Source organism: Chaetura pelagica, unplaced genomic scaffold, assembly GCF_000747805.2.
Source record: "Chaetura pelagica isolate M959 unplaced genomic scaffold, ChaPel_1.0 scaffold301, whole genome shotgun sequence".
In the NCBI taxonomy this organism is placed as follows: domain Eukaryota; kingdom Metazoa; phylum Chordata; class Aves; order Apodiformes; family Apodidae; genus Chaetura; species Chaetura pelagica.
Window position 1 is genome coordinate 308541 of NW_009952150.1, and position 16694 is coordinate 325234.

The 16694-nt window shown below is 49.3% G+C and overlaps 2 protein-coding genes across 2 annotated transcripts in view; one reads left to right on the forward strand and one right to left on the reverse strand.

The window, feature by feature from the left end:
* POLE (polymerase (DNA directed), epsilon, catalytic subunit) overlaps positions 1 to 627 on the forward strand; it is a 46190-nt gene extending 45563 nt beyond the window's left edge. Inside the window, exons 47-49 of the mRNA XM_010006524.1 lie at positions 4 to 129; positions 239 to 328; positions 507 to 627. Of these exons, the coding sequence (XP_010004826.1) occupies positions 4 to 129; positions 239 to 328; positions 507 to 620 (330 nt within the window). The 3' untranslated portion in view covers positions 621 to 627. The remainder of the gene's footprint in view (positions 1 to 3; positions 130 to 238; positions 329 to 506) is intronic.
* Positions 628 to 674: 47 nt separating this feature from the next.
* The window catches only part of LOC104396673 (chromosome unknown open reading frame, human C11orf85), a 22427-nt gene continuing 6407 nt past the window's right edge, over positions 675 to 16694 (reverse strand). Inside the window, exon 5 of the mRNA XM_010006535.1 lies at positions 675 to 733. Coding sequence (XP_010004837.1) covers positions 675 to 733 — 59 coding nt within the window. The remainder of the gene's footprint in view (positions 734 to 16694) is intronic.

Genomic DNA, 16694 nt, shown 5'->3' on the forward strand with positions numbered 1-16694 from the left:
TAGGATGGGTCAGTGCTACCTGGCTGGATCTGCTCCAACTGCCAGGCACAGTACGACTCTGATGCCATTGAAGCAGCACTGGTGGAAGCCCTGCAGAAGAAGCTGATGGCCTTCATGCTGCAGGACCTGGTGAGTGCAGGGCTGCCCAGCTCTGCCTGTACTGGGCCAGATATATTCAATCTGCCTCTGGTTGACTTGGCCTTGTCTCTTGGCCTGTGTCAATCACCTTGTCCTCCAGGAGTGCCAGAAGTGTCATGGCGTGAAGGAGATGCACATGCCTGTGTACTGCAGCTGTGCTGGAGACTTTGCCCTCACCATGTCCTCCCAGGTAGGCCTGCACCCTCCTGCCCAGCCCCATGCCAGCAGCTCCTAGAGGGAAAACAAGGAGCCCTGCGCTGCTGTGCTTCTTTTCTCTGCCTGGGACTTGCTGTGCTGCCCCCCCAGCCCTGGCCAGCTACCCTGGGGTCTTGGGCAGCCTCCTTTCATCTCTGTCCCCTTCTCCCCAGACCTTCATGGAGCACATCAGGGTCTTTCAGAACATCGCCCGACACTATGGCATGGCCTACCTGCTGGAAACCACTGAGTGGCTGCTGCACACCAACCCCCTGCTCCACCACTGAGGCAGGGGGCTCCTCCTGCCTGCACCTGCCACTGGAGGCACCGGGGCCCTGCTCTCATGTCCATAGGAGGGTGATCATGGACTCTGTTGGCTCTGAGAAGCTGTACACCCCTCCTGCAGCGAGGGAGAGAGGGCAGGAGCCGGGCTGGGGCCAGGGCTGTCCTGCCCCGGCTGCCTGGCCGCAGCCAGGGCTGGAGCTGACTCCCATAGGTCAGTGCTGACCCCCAGCTGTGCTTTTAAAGTTGAGTTGCTTAAGTAAATGGATTTTAGAAGGCAGATGTCCTTCCTGGGGATGGGGGGGAGCAGCATGTCTGCAGTTGGGGTGGTCGAGCTGTGTCATTTTCTCTTGTCTGCCTGGGAGCAGGGAGGTTGCAGTATCACAGTATCATTCTGTTTGAAAAAGACCTTCAAGATCATAGAGTCAAACCATCACCCTAACTCTGCTGCATCCACCACTAAACCCTGTCCCCTGGCACCACATCTTTCTTTTTAGATGTCTCCAGGGATGGTGGTTGAGCCACCTCCTTGGACAGCCTGGATCACCCAGTCCAACTCCCACCCCAGAACAGGACAAGCCTGAAATTCATACCATGTCCCTGAGGGCATTGTGCAAATGCTTCTTGAAAATGTCAGGCTTGGTGTCATTCCTGCTTCCCTGGGGAGCCTATTCCAGTGCTCCACCACCGTCTGGGTGAAGAATCTCTTCCTAATGTCCAACCTAAACCTCCCCCTGAACTTCTTCCTACCTTCCCCTCAGGTCCTATCGATTGTCACCAGAGAGAAGAGGTCAGTGCCTGCTCCTTCCCTACTGAGGAAGCAGGAGCTGCCTTTAGGTGATGCAGTGCAGCCAGGCAGCTTCTACTGGCTTAGCCCCCCCAGGTTGAGGGGCTGCCCCTGGTGCAGCAGCAACTTCCTGCTCCTGGGAGGGGAGGTGACATCATCTTGCAGTGGCACTGCCCTTAGCAGGGGACAATGCCACCACTTGTGTCAGGTACAGCCTGTGGGCTGGGATGGGACGCTTTGGCTGGGGGCACCCAATCCTATTCCCATATCCCTGCAGCAGGGCAAGCAGCCCCAGGTGCCCAGAGATCCCCACCACTGCTGGGAGCTGTATGTGTGCCTACCATGGCACTGCAGGGCTCAAGGATGGGGGGACAGCCACTACATGTGACACTCCTGTCCCCTCTAGCTGGCCACATGCATGGAGCTACTTGAGGTTCCCTGGCCTACCTGCCTCAGGGAAGAGGGGCAGAGGGATGGAGGACACAGCTGGACTCCTGGTTCTGCAACAGCAGGGAGCTCTGCCCAGAAGTGGCCCTGAAGAGCCCTGGCCAGGGGCTGTGCTCAGTGCTGCAGAGGAAGGTGGAAAAAAAAAACAGGGACCTGTGCCAATCTGCCCGGGGAAAAAAATTCCTTCCTGACCCCTGAGCTGGCAATTGGCTGCTCCCTGACTGTGAAAAAGAGTTACCACTTGCCCCCTGGGACTCTCCTGGCTCCAGAGAACACCAGCACTGCCCCACCTTCTCCTCCCTCCACTAAAGGCACCTCAGGACCTTCCCAGCATGGACATCTGAGAAAGGTTTCTTCCTCTGGCAGGTCACTGCAATCTGAGGCAGCCACCAAGGGTTGCCCCAGGCAGGTGTCTGAGCTGCTGGGCCTCATCTGGGAGAAGCTGTCATGGTTTGGGTCTAACCAACAATAAAAACCAGCCACGTGGTCACTCTCCCACCCATGCCATACACACAGTGCGATTGGGAAGAAAACTAGAAGCTCATGGGTCAAAGATGTTCACTCACTGATTACAGTCAAGGCAAAACAGCCTCAACTTGGGGAAAAAAACCCGTCTATTTAACAAGTCAAATGTGAACAGGAGACAGACAAAACAGCTCAGGGGTGATGGTGGATGAGAAGCTCAACAAGAGCCAGCAGTGTGAGCTTGCAGCCCAGAAAGCCAAGTGTGTCCTGGGCTGCATCAAAAGAAGGGGGGCCAGCAGGTCAAGGGAGGTGATTGCCCCTTTACTTGGTTCTTTTGAGACTCCACCTGGAGTTTTCTGTCCAGTTCTGGAGCCCCCAACATAAGAAAGACCTGGAACTCATGGAAAAAGTCTAGAGGAGTCCATGAAGATGATCAGAGGGCTGGAGCACCTCTCCTATAAGGACACGCTGATAGAGCTGGGGTGTTCACCCTGGAGAAGGCTCCAGGGAGACCTTAGAGCACCTTCTTGTGCCTGAAGGGGCTCCAGGAAAGCTGGGAAGGAACTCTTGACAAGGGCTGTAGTGAGAGGACAAGGGGGAATGGATCAAAACTGGAAGAAGGGACATTTAAGTTGGACATTTGGAGGAAATTCTTTAGTGTGAGAGTAGTAAGACAATGGAACAGGTTGCCCAGGGAAGCTGTGGCTGCCCCATCCCTGGCAGTGTTGAAGGCAGGTTGGATGGGGCTTGGAGCAGCCTGGGCTGGGGGGCGGTGTCTCTGCCCATGCAGGGGGTTGGATCTAGATGGTCTTTATAAGGTCCCTTCCAACTCAAACCATTCTATGATTCTATGAAAACAAAGACCAGTGCTTCAATACCTCACCCAACCCCTCCCTTCTTGCCAGGTCCGAATCACTTTGTTCCCCAGTTCCATGGGCTGCAGCTCCTCCAGGCACCTTCAGGGGATGCTCTGCTTTGTTCCTCCAAGACTGCAGGGGGACAGCTGCCATCTCACCATGGGCTGCAGGGGAACTTCTCGGGCACGTCCTTCCCCTTCTTATTCCACTACTATAAGGAAAATCTCATCCTGGATCCACCCAAGACTCCTGGGTATCTCCCAGTCTTTTCAAATTTTCTAATCAGGACCTGAATTCCAGATAGTAGCCCCAGACACATTCAAGGAAGCTACTCCTGTCCTCTGGGATCCACCTGAGACTCCTCCCAGGCATCTTCTGAAGCTTTCTGACCTCTGCTTTACCTACTGGAGATCCTAAGTAGCAGCCCCAGAACCCCCCAAGCAAGATATAAAAAGAATGGAAAGAATGGAAAAGGATATAAAAAGATATAAAAGAATGGGTTTTCAGCACTGAAGCACAATCTCCTCTGGGATCCATAGAATCATGGAATCACTAAGGCTGGAAAAGACCTTCAAGATCATCAAGTCTGACTAAACCATCTCCTGAAGCACCATGTCTACCTGTTTTCTGAACATCTCCAGGGATGGTGCCTCCACCACCTACCTCCCTGGGCAGCCTGTTCCAAGGCCTCGCCACTCTTTCTGTGAAGAAGGTTTTCCTAATACCCAATCTGGACCTCCCCTGGTGCAACTTGACCCCATTTCTCTTGTCCTATCACTGGTCACTAGGGAGAAGAGCCCAACACTCACCTCACCACAACCTCCTCTCAGGCAGTTGTAGAGGGCAATGAGGTCTGCCCTCAGCCTCCTCTTCTCCAGGCTCCACAGCCCCAGCTCCCTCAGCCCCTCCTCATCAGACCTGTTCTCCAGATCCCTCATCATTCTCTGCACCTTTTCCAGCACCTCCATGTCCTTTCTTATCCTTTGGTGCCCAAACCTGCACTCAGTGCTCGAGGTGCAGCCCCACCAAGGCCAGGCAGAGGGGCAGGATCACCTCCCCGGTCCTGCTGGTCACACTATTCCTGGTGCAGGCCAGGATGGTGTTGGCCTTCTTGGCCACCTGGGCACACTGTTGGCTCATGTTCAAACTGCTGTCAACCAGGTCCCTCTGCTGGGCAGCTCTCCAGCCGCTCCTCCCCAAGCCTGTAGAGCTGCTGGGGGTTGTTGTGGCCAAAGGGCAGGACCCAACATTTGGCCTTCTTGAAACTCATACAACTGACCTCAGCCCATCGATCCAGACTGTCCAGGTCCCTCTGCAGAGCCTCCCTGCCCTCGAGCAGATCAACACTCCTTCCCAACTTTGTGTCATCTGCAAACTGACTGAAGGTGCACTCTGTCCCCTCATCCAAATCATCATTAAAGATGTTAAATAGCTCTTAGCCCTGGGGACACAACTCGTGACAGGCCCCAACTGGATTTCACTCCACCCTACACAACTCTTTGGGCTCAGCCATCCAAAGAGTGTTTTATCCAGCAAAGCATGTGCTGGTCCAAGCGCCAAGCAACCAGCTTCTCTAGAAGCATGCTCTGGAAAACTTTGTCAAAGGCCTTGCTAAAGGCAAAGTAGAAAACATCCGCAGGCCTTCCCTCATCCAATAAGCATGTCACTTTGTCATAGGCACACAGGACCTGCCTTTCATGAACCCATGCTGACTGGGCCTGGTTGTTCTGCGTAATGGTACTCAGGATGATCTGCTCCATCAGCTTCCCTTGTACCAAAGTCAAACTGACAGGCCTGTGATTTTCCAGATCAGCCTTCCATCCCTTTTTATATATAGGCATTACATTGGCTGATTTTCAGTCTGCTGGTACCTTCCCTGTCAGCCCTCAGCATGGCTCACAGCTCTTCCCTGGGGACATTCCTGGCACCCGGGCTGGGTGTCTTGCTGCCGTGGAGCATGAACAGTCATCTCACCAGGGCTGCTGCAACGGGCTCGGTCCCAGTTGCAGAAGAGAGGGTCAGGCTGGCTGCAGAGTCAGATTTAATGTTTTGGCTAAGAGGTATTTATCCCACCAGAGATGTTCTTCCACCTTCCAGTTCTTCTCAGCTTTACCATTGGCAGCCTTGTGACCCATGTGCCACTGAGGCTGCAATGCTGTTGGGGGTTTGAAGGCAGCAGTCTGAGGGGAGTTTGGAAAACAAGAGAACTAAAAGAGTTCAATACTGGGTCCTTTTTGTTGTCTCTGCTGAGAGGCACCTTTCTTGCCAATAGTAAAAAGGGGGTTGAACTAGTGTGCACTTCTGCCCTCTCTCTGGTTCCTGCACACAGACTAGAAGAAAATGTGAGCAAATCAGTTTCAGTAACAGGAGCAAGATGAGGAGATCTCTTGAGGTATCAATGATAAGAGCACAAGTAGGGACTGTAACAGCAACTTACTGCCTGAAAATGTGTAGAGAAAGTGTAGAGGAAGATGCTTTGAGAAAGGGTTGGTAACTGCCATTGTCTGTTCACTCTGCAGGAACAGGGAAACAGTCTGGAAAGTAAAAATTGATCTCAGAGAACAAAGCATCATCTCTTCTGGGTGAAACATGGCAATTAGCAGCACCTCTTGGCTGCTCAAAGCAGTGGTGTCCTGTGCCCTCTTAGGTCTCTGTGATATAAAAATGACTGAATTTCCCCCCCACATCTGGAGGAAGACATGAAACTGTGAGACTCTGTGCTCCTTTCTTGGTCCTGCTCTGAGCCCACTGCTGGGACAGTTCAGTTTATCCCCAGCCCTGGGCTGGCTGGATTCTCTCCTGTAATTTGTCACATGCATCGGATACCGCAGGTAGACAGAGAAGTCACCTCTCCCAACTCTATCTGCTGGTCTATCATTTCTTTTATTGGAGATAAGTTTGTATTAACCTGTAATACCAAATATGTAGTTGGTGCTCCTGTTACTGACTGTTGCCATTGATTGTTGCTGATTGTTGATAATTACTTGTACTATGCAGGTCCAGATCTACACATTGGTTTTCTAATGGTGGACATGCTGACTGGCAGGGCTGTTGTGGCACTGGTGCCAATCTGTACCAGAGCAGAAGTTCCAAGGGGGAAGCCCTCGTGCTGATGTGTCTCAAGGGATGTCAGGGACCCCTGGTGACAGCCTTGTCTCCAGTCATGCCATCTGGGGAGTCCTTTGGGCCTGCTCACCAGCCAAGGAGGACTGCAGGAGGGCTCTGGGGACAGGGTGGCCGGAGGGCATGCAAGCTCCAGGAGAGGCTGGAGCTCTGGGGCTGGAGCTGCGGGGCAGCCCCCCCAGGGCTTGGTGTGTGATGCTGCTGCCACCCCCTGGGAGGGCAGCACAGCTGGGGCAGACGAAAGGGAGGGTCCTCCCGTGCCCACCCCAGACAGGCTGCCCCACCAAAGCAGGGGTCACTGCCTGGACAGGCCTGGCCCCAGCCCAGTCCCTGGGCACCAGCGAATTATAACAGAACACAAGGACCCAAGGGACCCTGAGTAGCTGCCATACAACAGGCAGGGCCCAGCTCTGCACTCGCCAGAATGGAGGTAGTACCCCAGGCAGAGCTGCTGCCAAAGTAGGCAGTACCGAGGCCTCACAGCCTGCAGCGCCTGCCAGAGCCTGTTCCTGGGAAGGGGTGGCAGCAGGAAGAGCATTGGGAAGAGGTGGAACTGGGGGAACCATCCCCAGGAATAATCCAGAGTCAGAGGCAATCAGTCAGGCCTCAGGTTGTGCCGGGGAGGTTTAGGGTAGTATTTGGAGCAATTTGTTTGTGGAAAGATTTGTCAGATCTTGGCATGGGCTGCCGGTGACTCCACAGTCACCATCCCTGAGGGACTAAAAAGCTGTGTAGATGTGGTGCTGAGGGACATGGCTTAGTGGAGGCCTTGGCAGTGCTGGATTAACATGTGGACTGGATGATCTGAAATCATATCACTCTAATACTTCTAGCTCTTGAACTTTCATAACTTACTTTCAAAACTGTTGCAAGTTTTGCAACAAATACCAGTAAAATGTCTTGAACCTTCTTGAATTCTGGGTGGTTAGACCCTTAAATCAGGAGGGATTAATTATGAGCAATACAATGAGGGTGGCAAAGCACAGGTTGCCCAGAGAGGTGGTGGAGGCCCCAACCCTGGAAACATTCAAGGTCAGGCTCTGAGTGACCTGATCTACTGAAAAAGGTCCCTGTCAGCCCAGGAGCTGTGCAGGGAGACAGCCCTCACACACCGGCAGTGCTGCTGTCAGGGGAAAGGCAGGGAGCAAAAGCTCTCCCCTCGTTTTTCTCTGCTTCCCTAGACAATGCCTCTCTTATTCCCTGGGTTTCTCAGGTGTTTCTTCCTTCTCATTCATAGAGCTTCCCATCCCTCCCCCCAACCCCAGTTCCGTATCACATTTCCCTCCTCGGGTTCTCAAGCACAGGTTTCAGCATCCCCTCAGACAGACCCACCACACCGTCCTGCCCCCGAGCAGGGAACGCAGGGGCAGCACCTGCCAGGCGGAGCCTGCTCAGGGCTGGAACTACCCCCCTCCTCCTGCTGCTCCGGTCAAGCTGGGAGCACCTGCCCAGCGAAGTGCCTGGCCTGGTGGTGCAAGGAGAAAGGCAGTGGTCTGCCTGGACGTGACCTCCCAGAGGGTGGTGGCAGGTTCCACACGGACTAAGGAACAGAGACTATATTCTCTAGCTAATGACACAAGTTGTGAGCAATGGGGCCACTAGGGGGACAGGCAGAGCCTCGCAGAGCCGCACACAGGAGGCACTTGGATTCCAGAAGTTGCAAGATGAAAAGCAAAATAAGCACAAGTGGTGGCAGAATGACAGGACACCTCGCTGGATACACACAAATGACCAGCATTGCCAGCACTGGGACAAGAAGCATCAGGGCAGATGAGTTCCCTCCTCTGGGGGTGGGTAAGTAGCACAAAAGTGTCCTGTGTGAAGAGAAAAAATGGAGAAGCCTTTTCCCATTCTGATTTCTCTTATCAACAAGGTCTGGCCTGATCACACTGACTTCAGCAACCAGGAGCATCCAGGACCATAGTCACCCGTGCCAACAATTCAGAATCAGTGTTGTGAGCCCAGATACCTCTGGAAGTGTCTGGGTCTTTCCAGAGTTCCCCAAAGAACTAGCTCAGCTGGCTGGTTTCTGCTTGCTCTTTTTAAGTACTCTTTCCTTTCCTTTCAGAAGGTGGCTACTTGTTTGAGAACAAGGTGCCTTCTCGAAGTTTAGAGAATACCTGTCCCAGGTAAAATAAAACATATCTTTGTTTAGATTTAATGAAACCATTTTCTTTACCACCTAAGATGATTTTCCTGAAGAGGCACCTCCTCTGCTGACCTCACCACTGATACCATTACATGGCCAGCTGCATTGGTGTCTTTCTGCTAACCATTCATCAAGCACTTTTTGGTGACTTTCTGGTCTCTGTCCCGCCTTACACCTGTCTAACTCTTGGCCACATTTCCTCTCCTGGTTCTTCTAAGTAACTCAGGTCTATAATAATTTCTGTTCACACGGACCATCTGTCCATGGCTCCTGGTGGCATGTCCATCTGTATCAGCCTGGATTGTGGTTACAGGTTACAATTAGACGAAAATGTGGAATTTTTATAGTTTTGTTTCATGCCATGGTTTTTGACCACCCTAGCTGGTCATTTCTCCTGCTCTTGCCTGAAGGTGAGTTAACAGGAAAGGCAGTCAACAGATGTGAAACCCTCAGGGGATGTTACCAGGGTATGTTCTGTTCTACTCTGGCAGGGATAAGTGAGATGGAAGAGCTCACCAGGTATGGCTTAGCCCTTGGTGCCTGAGCAGAAAAACAACCAGGATAGTGAGACATCATCTTCTTGACATCACCAGTGCTCAAGAAGATCCACTCTTGGATGTCTTCCCTTATTTATGGCTTTTTATCCATTTCCTGGTTCTCACCACTCTCCATCTCCTTGTACAGTCTCCCAGTAGAAGAGGTTGAATCCTTCAGCCTTCACCAGTACTTGGGGGAAAGCGCGTTTTCTGCCTAGGTGCAACTGCTTAAAAGAACATGCAGTTCCAAGCTGATGTTGTTTTATTAGAATCTCATGAGGGATTTTTAAATGTAAACATCCTCATTTATGATATTCAAGGATTAAAATCTTGAAGCTTGTTGCTTTTTTTCCAAAAACCCAAGATTGTGAAGAACAACCCAACAACTTCAGTATGTTAATTTGAAAGTGGAAACAAAGTACAATTTCATGTAAAGCATTCAAGAGCTGAGACAAGCAAAGTGAAAAGGTGAATTACAACAGAAAAAACACCACCAATGTTCATGCTATGAGTTTACCTTTCCACAACTATTAATACTCCAGGTCAGTCCTTTCCTCCAAAGAGATGCTGTAGTGGTGAGAAGATTACACTGGGGAAACAATGACAAAAAAAGCACATTATATTTGCCATAATTATCTGAGAATTCTAAGAACAAGGTCATTTCTGTCCACCAGAAAGACACAACCCAGCACAAACTAATACAGAGGAAGACTGAAAAAATACAGACTGAAACATAATTAATAACTTGTGCCCTAATGGCCTAGTCTCAAAAGGGAAAGGGACTGGCATGCATGATGATTAATGAGGAGTTTGATTTCTTCTAACACTAATGCACCCATCAAAGTTACTGCTCATGTCCAGCTTATGCCATGCAGGGAAAAGTCTGCTCATGCAGGACAAGGCTTTGGCAGCTCTGGAGAACTCCCTTAGTCAGCACTGCCAGAACCTTCATGCTAGGGTGCTGGACCAGGGTTTTAAATGGTGCTTTGGAAGCAGACATTAACAAAGCCACCACTGCCACGCAGCCACATCAAGGTCACACTTCCCTCAGCAGGATTGAAAGAAGGCCCTGTTAGAAGGACTCTTTAAGGCTTTCAGAGATTGGCTGGAGATGGCATTTCTGGAGATGGGAGATGTTACTGTCCCCAGCCATGTTGTGGGAAGTGTGTGGCTGAGGGCAGTCACCCTCCCCTGAGGAGTATTTTCCTCAAAAGACAGAAGAGGAAGGTTGACAAGGAATACTGCACCTTACCACAAGACAACAGAACATCCCCTCATGTTCCTTTGCCTTGTGATACTTTGGTTTAACCACAGAAAAGATGTACCCATGGTTCAAGATCTTGTGGAATGCCTTGAACTGCCAGAATCAGGCACAGTCCCCAACACGTGTTCGAACACAGTCAGAGCTGATCTGTTCACAGCTGCAATGCCAGTACCTTCTCCAGAACCTGGAGAGACCTCTTCCTTCCGACCCTACGTGTCCTCTGTCTACTGCTTGGTCCCTTTGCTGCAGTAGCTGGTCTGCACTCTCAGCTTGGCCAGTTGCTACTCTTTGTTCAAGGTTGGGTTCCACAGGTGCCCCTGTAAGAAACAGCAGCAAGAACAAAACCACAAGGTCATGCTCTCCACACCACCTGCACACACCAGGACAGCCCCTGAACCCAGAAGTGGGTCGAGACATGGGCTGATGTGACACCTGTGAGGTTTCCAAGCAGTGGCAAAGCAGACTGATGGGGGGGGGCTTCCCCCCCACAGGCTAGCTCAGAACAGGCTGCATAGCCAGGCTCTACAGGTGGGAATTCATTACATGCAATGAGAGCCTCAGCCAAAATCCCTGCTGACCGACCTTTGTGGGGTTGTAATTCCTAACTTTGTGTACTGGAACACACCAAACCCCATTTTCAAAAGAAGACTATTACAGATATCATCCTTGCTGCTTTGGGTGTTGTGTAAAGAGTGTGAGGCAAACACTCCAAGGATTCCTTACTCACAGAAGCTCACTTGGTTACAGCCCACAGTGAGGGATGCCGGGCTACACTCATGCTTGTTTCTGTTGGAGGAATTCTGAAAGGAAAATGAACCCAAGAACTGTTACACAGTGCACAGTTCTAGTGTACAGGAGATTGTTGTTTGCGTGTTTGCTTGGAGGACTTAAAGGCAAGGTCTGCTCTCTTGTTCTTTTATTTTTCACCCTGCTACTATAAGGACTTCCTTTACCAATGTATTTCTACCCCTCCCTCCTCAAGACATTCACAGGCCTAACCTAAAACTGTAATTCCTTGAGTTGGCTTTAACATGGCAGATAGTGAAAAAATAACACCGGCTATGGCACAGAAGGAGATTTTAAAACACATGACCAGTGGTGCTGTGGGAAATCACTCCTTGATAGTGTTTCTCTTGATCTGAGGTCAGGTTCACGCAAAATTCCAAACTTTAGATGCCCTGAGATCTTTGCAGTTTATTCTCAGAGGACTAACTAAAGTAGGAAAACTATCTGCAGGCTCAGAGTGTCTCAGTTCTCTTCCTTCCTTTCTTCCTCTTCTAGTGCACTTGGTAAGTGGAACGATAAGCAGGCTCAACTCTGACCATCCTGAGCAGCCAGCCTGCTGTCACTAGCAGAGGCCCTGGGACAAGAGCTGAAAAGGCCAACTACTGCACAGACATGGGACTAGAGCACTTCCCTGCTCCTCCTGGAGCTCCAGCTTTCAAAGCCTCTCGTGTTTGGGAAATTGAGGATGGAGCCTCTGAGAAACAGTAGCCCCCCTGGCTTCGGATCACAACAAAGCCAGACTCTGTTCAGTAGTTGCAAGTGTCAGGACATGGGGCAATGGGCATGAGCTGGAAAATGGGAAGTTCCATTGAAATACAAGGAAAAACTTCTTTAAGTTGAGGGTGAAAGAGCCCTGGGACAGGCTGCCCAAGGAGGGTGTGGAGTCCCTTTCTCTGGAGACACCAAAAACTCGCATGGATGTATCCTGTGGGATGTGCTCCAGGGGATCCTGCTTTAGCAGGGGAATTGAACTAGATGACCTCTAGAGGTGTCTTCCAGCTATGAAAATTCTGTGAACCCCTGCAGAGCAACTAGGCTGGGACAAGCCCTTTGTTCTGCAGGAGCCAGCAGGAAGTGCACCCTGGCCAGCGTCAAGGTGTCAGCATCCATTTAACGAAGTTCTGCACAAAGGGGCACCTGAGGTGAGAGAGGGCTGCAGCCTGGGAGACACAGCAAGGCATTCTTCAGGCTTGTCTCTGAGAGTCCAAGCTCACCTCGAGAGTTCGTACCTTGACAATCAGAAAATCTTGTGTCCTATCCTGGTAAAACTCATCCCTTGGCCACATTCAATGAGCAGCAATGTCTCCATGCAGGTGATGGAGGTGAAAAGGGAAAATAAATTACCCAAAGGCATTTCTATGTTTGCTGCTTTAAGAATCTAGGACTAACCAGAAGCTGCTGTCACTTTCTGATTACTCTGTAGCTTACCGTTTCAAATCCATGCTTTGCTTTACTCATGCGGTGAACATCATCTGCTCCAGTTCTAAAAGTCAAAGAAGTAAGAACTGAGTTTACAAAAAGTCACAAAAAGGAAGCAATCTTGTAAATGCCCACTCCAAGTATTCCATTAGAAACCAGGATTCTAGTACCTACAACACAGACAGATGTACTCACATTTCAAAGTATTATTTAAAAAATGAAAACATGCACTCATTTCAGTATTATGCTTTAGACTGGTTTGGTTTTGAAGGGACCTTAGGGATCATCCAGTTCGAACCCCCCTGCCATGGGCAGGGACACCTCCCACTAGAACAGGCTGCTCCAAGCCCCATCCAACCTGCCCTTGGACATTTCCAGTAATAGGGCTTCCACAGCTTCCCTGGACAACCTGGGCCAGGGTCTTACCACCCTCAAAGGGAAGGATTTCCTCCTACTGTCTGATCTAAACATTAGGAAGAATTTCTTTCTGCTCCTCTAGTAAAACCAACAAGTGGTTAAAGAGAAAAAAAGTGTGACATCACATGGAAAGGGGAATGAGCAGTGAGTTGAGAAAGCCTGCAAATCCTACAAGATTACTGACACAAAGAGAACGACAGGTATCAAAGAACAACAGAAAGATCTTACAAGACTCGGTCATGGAGCAATAAAATGGCAGAGGAAACTCTGTATAGAGAGGTAGAAAGTGATGCATGAGGGGAAAACCAAGCCTGGCTTCACACATGAAATAGTGCTCTTTGAGCTGTTCAGTATCACTGGGGATTCTGAGGGCTCAACACTCAACAGCAGCACCCCAGGAAAACTCAAATCCAAAACCCCCATGAGGAATTAGGAGCAAAAGTGCTTGCCCAAAAAGAAAAAAAAAAAAAAAAAAAAGAAAAAGAAAAAAAAAAGGATCCTGAGGTGCTCTGATGACAGGAGCAAACTCTTTCCTGGGGCAGGGGGAGTGCTCAGACTGAATGAGCTCTTCATTCTAACAAACTAATTGGAAACACATAACAGAAGGCTTGAAGTTGATGCCTCAACAAGTTACTATTGAAATCAAGAATACACCTTAAAACTGCATACTGCTTCAGTCTTTTCTGCGAGAGCATAACTTCTGGGGCAAGACACAGAACTAAGAGAGAACTGCCAGACTGGATCAGAAAAGAGCCCTTTCTGGACTTGTATTTGATTAATCTACAATTCACATCTTGGCTGAAAGAGATCAGAGAGCATTCTGGATCCCAGTCTCCTTCACTCATTTCCTGCATCTCTGTTGTGACCATAAACTAATGTGGGGGAGGGACATGAAAGGGCATCAGACATCTCCTGTGACAATCTCTGCATGAAATACATTTGGGAATTGGGCAGAATATAAGGCGAGAAGGGAGATGATTTGCCACAGTCTGTACACCCCTGTGGAAGGGAGCAGAAACACTTCTGATGACAACACTGGCTCTGGGACTCCCTGCCACCTACTTCTGAATGTCAAATACAGACACATATTTTCTTTTTTTCAGAAGCTACACTCCCTGAACTAAAGCAGCCTGCTAGACTATGACTAATGATGGGCCTGCCTCTGAACAGCAGTCAAATATGAAGCTTGAGGTGAGACCCCATGAGCCAGGGTGCACCCTGGTGCTGAGGGTGGCCAGCACCACCCTGAGCTGTGCTGGGCAGAGTTCTGCCAACAGCTCAAGGGAGATGGGTCCTTCCCCTCTGCCCTTTGCTGCTTAAGCCAAGACTGCAGCTCACTGGGCTGAGGCCAGCAAAGGGCCACAAAGATGATGAAGGAACTGGAGCACTTTTCATACATGGAGAGGCTTGGAGAGCTGGGACTGTTCTGCCTGAAGAAGGCTCAGGGGGCATCCTATCAGTGTACACCTGATCGGAGGGAATGAAGAAGAGTGAGCCAGGCTCTCGTCAGTAGCACCTGCTGGCAGGACAAGAGGAACAGGGCACAAACTGCATAACATGATAGGAAATCTGAACACAAGAAAACACTTTTTGACTGCAACTGTGGTCAAGCACTGCAACCACAGAAGCTGTGAGGTCTCCACCCTTGGAGCCTACTCAAAACCTGAAGGGACACATCCTGGGCAACCTGCTCTGGGACCCTGCTCAAGCCTCAAGCAGAGGGGTGGGACTCAATTATATCAAAGGTCCTGTCCAACCTCAGTGATTCTGTGAAACCCACAGAGACAGATTTCAGCCTCAAGCTGAGAGGTGGTATTCATCAGCTGACCCGAGAGAAACAGGCTAGAATGCAGCTGGAAAACTTCCCACTTCTTTCCTTGTCACCCCTGGCTCAGGTGTGCAAACTAAGGCACTTCTCATTCCAGTTACTGAGTTCTCATCCCACTGCTGTTCTACAGCTGATGTTAATACGGAGAAGATAAACAGGAAGACCCACAGTTAATGGTACAGGAACCTGAAAGCATAGAACATCTTCTTCTCCAAACATGGGCAATACTGTTTACACTCTGTCACCTACAGAGGAGGACCATTAAGAAAGAGGACAAACGGGGCAAAGGATTACACAGGATGGAAATCTGAGGAAGGTACAAGAGACATTAAACATATTGACATGCGCCCCAAAGATTATTTTGTAGTCAACTGACCTGCCCATACTTGACTGTGGGCATGAGGTCTCTGCCCCCACCTCCACTCTTCTCCTCTTCATGGGCTCTTCCACTGCAGAACTTTTTGACACTTCCTCTCTTCTCTTGACCTTCAACACATCACCAACTTGGTGTTGATCCAGAGATCCAGAGATAATACACATTTATCTTTCACAAAATTGTTCATGCGTACACCATGAAAACAACAACAACAAAGATTCAGGAGTAAAAGATTCCTTATTCAAACAGAAGAGAAGCACTGAGAAGCCATCCAGAGAACTATGCTCAACAGGTTTAAACAAGAAATACTGCTTCCCAGAACATCCTCTGTGCTTCATTTTTAGAGGACGGCCTAGGAATGTCATTAGCAAGAATGAAATGCTAGCAGAGACGATGGGATTTTCTTCTGGGGAATTTGGACAGTGCACCCTCACTAATTCCCTCAATCTTCAGACACTTACCTGTACTGAAAACAAACCTACCCTGAGCTCTCATTAAGCAAAAATGTTCCAAAGAAGCTTAACTGCATCATTTATGACACGTACAGCACCTAGAAAACTACTGACATATTCAGCAATATTGACCTCATACACACTCTCACACTGAAGAAACCGTTTGCCAGCTCAGCTCAGACTAGGAGAGGGCACATTTAACTGAAGCCAGCAGGGCCCTCACGTCCTGCAGCAGGACTTCATTCCAAGTCTGCTCAAATTGACAGGAAGATTTCTCTCAACTTGGATGGTTCTAGGTGAGAATTCAGGGCCACCCTACACTGCCTGGCCCTGGCATGCAGAAACAAGAGAACCAGAGCATTGCCCATATGTATATTCTGCTTCTGCAGACTATTTAGAATATAACTTTTAAAATACAAAACAAAACAACACACAACTTACAAGCTCATCACAGCCCTTGTTTACTTCTTTACCTGTAATAGAGGTATTAGAAAATGTGGTGAATATTTGGTGAATGGACTTTCTTTAACCAACTTAAAAGTACATTCTTGCATTGCACCTCATTTTTGACAACAAATAAAACTACTTAGAAGCCATGCTGGACTTGAATATGATAAGTTGAAACTGAAAAACTCTACATACAGCTCTTCCAGAATGAGAATTCCTGGCTATTAATGCCACATGTCAGTGGGATGGGGACAATAGTTTTTCCTGAAAAAGTCAAAGGAGTCTTCAGAAGAGAAGAAAGAACTGAAGAACTCTTGGCATCACTCTGTGTTTTGGGCACCAGATGGAAGATGCAAGGACATCTGGAGTAGAGGCTCCACAGAATACTGGCCAGCTAACCTCTGAGGCAGGGGATTAATTTTATAAAGGACACCAGAATATCTACTAAGGGGTCTTAAGAAAAACCAGCAGCTTCTTCCCAGGATCAGTAACCAGAACAGGAAACAGTAAGAATAAACACTCTATTTTCACAACTGAGGAGGTTAAATGTAGAGTCTCACAGACATCTCAGCTGGGGCCTGAGGCTGGTCAGGGAATTTACAGAAAACCTGCAAAATGAGATGCTAGGGAGGTGACAACATTTGCTAATTACACAAAATATATTATTACCATTATTACTATAATTATTTAGAAAAACCAAAAGCATTAGGGAAAACAGAATGAACT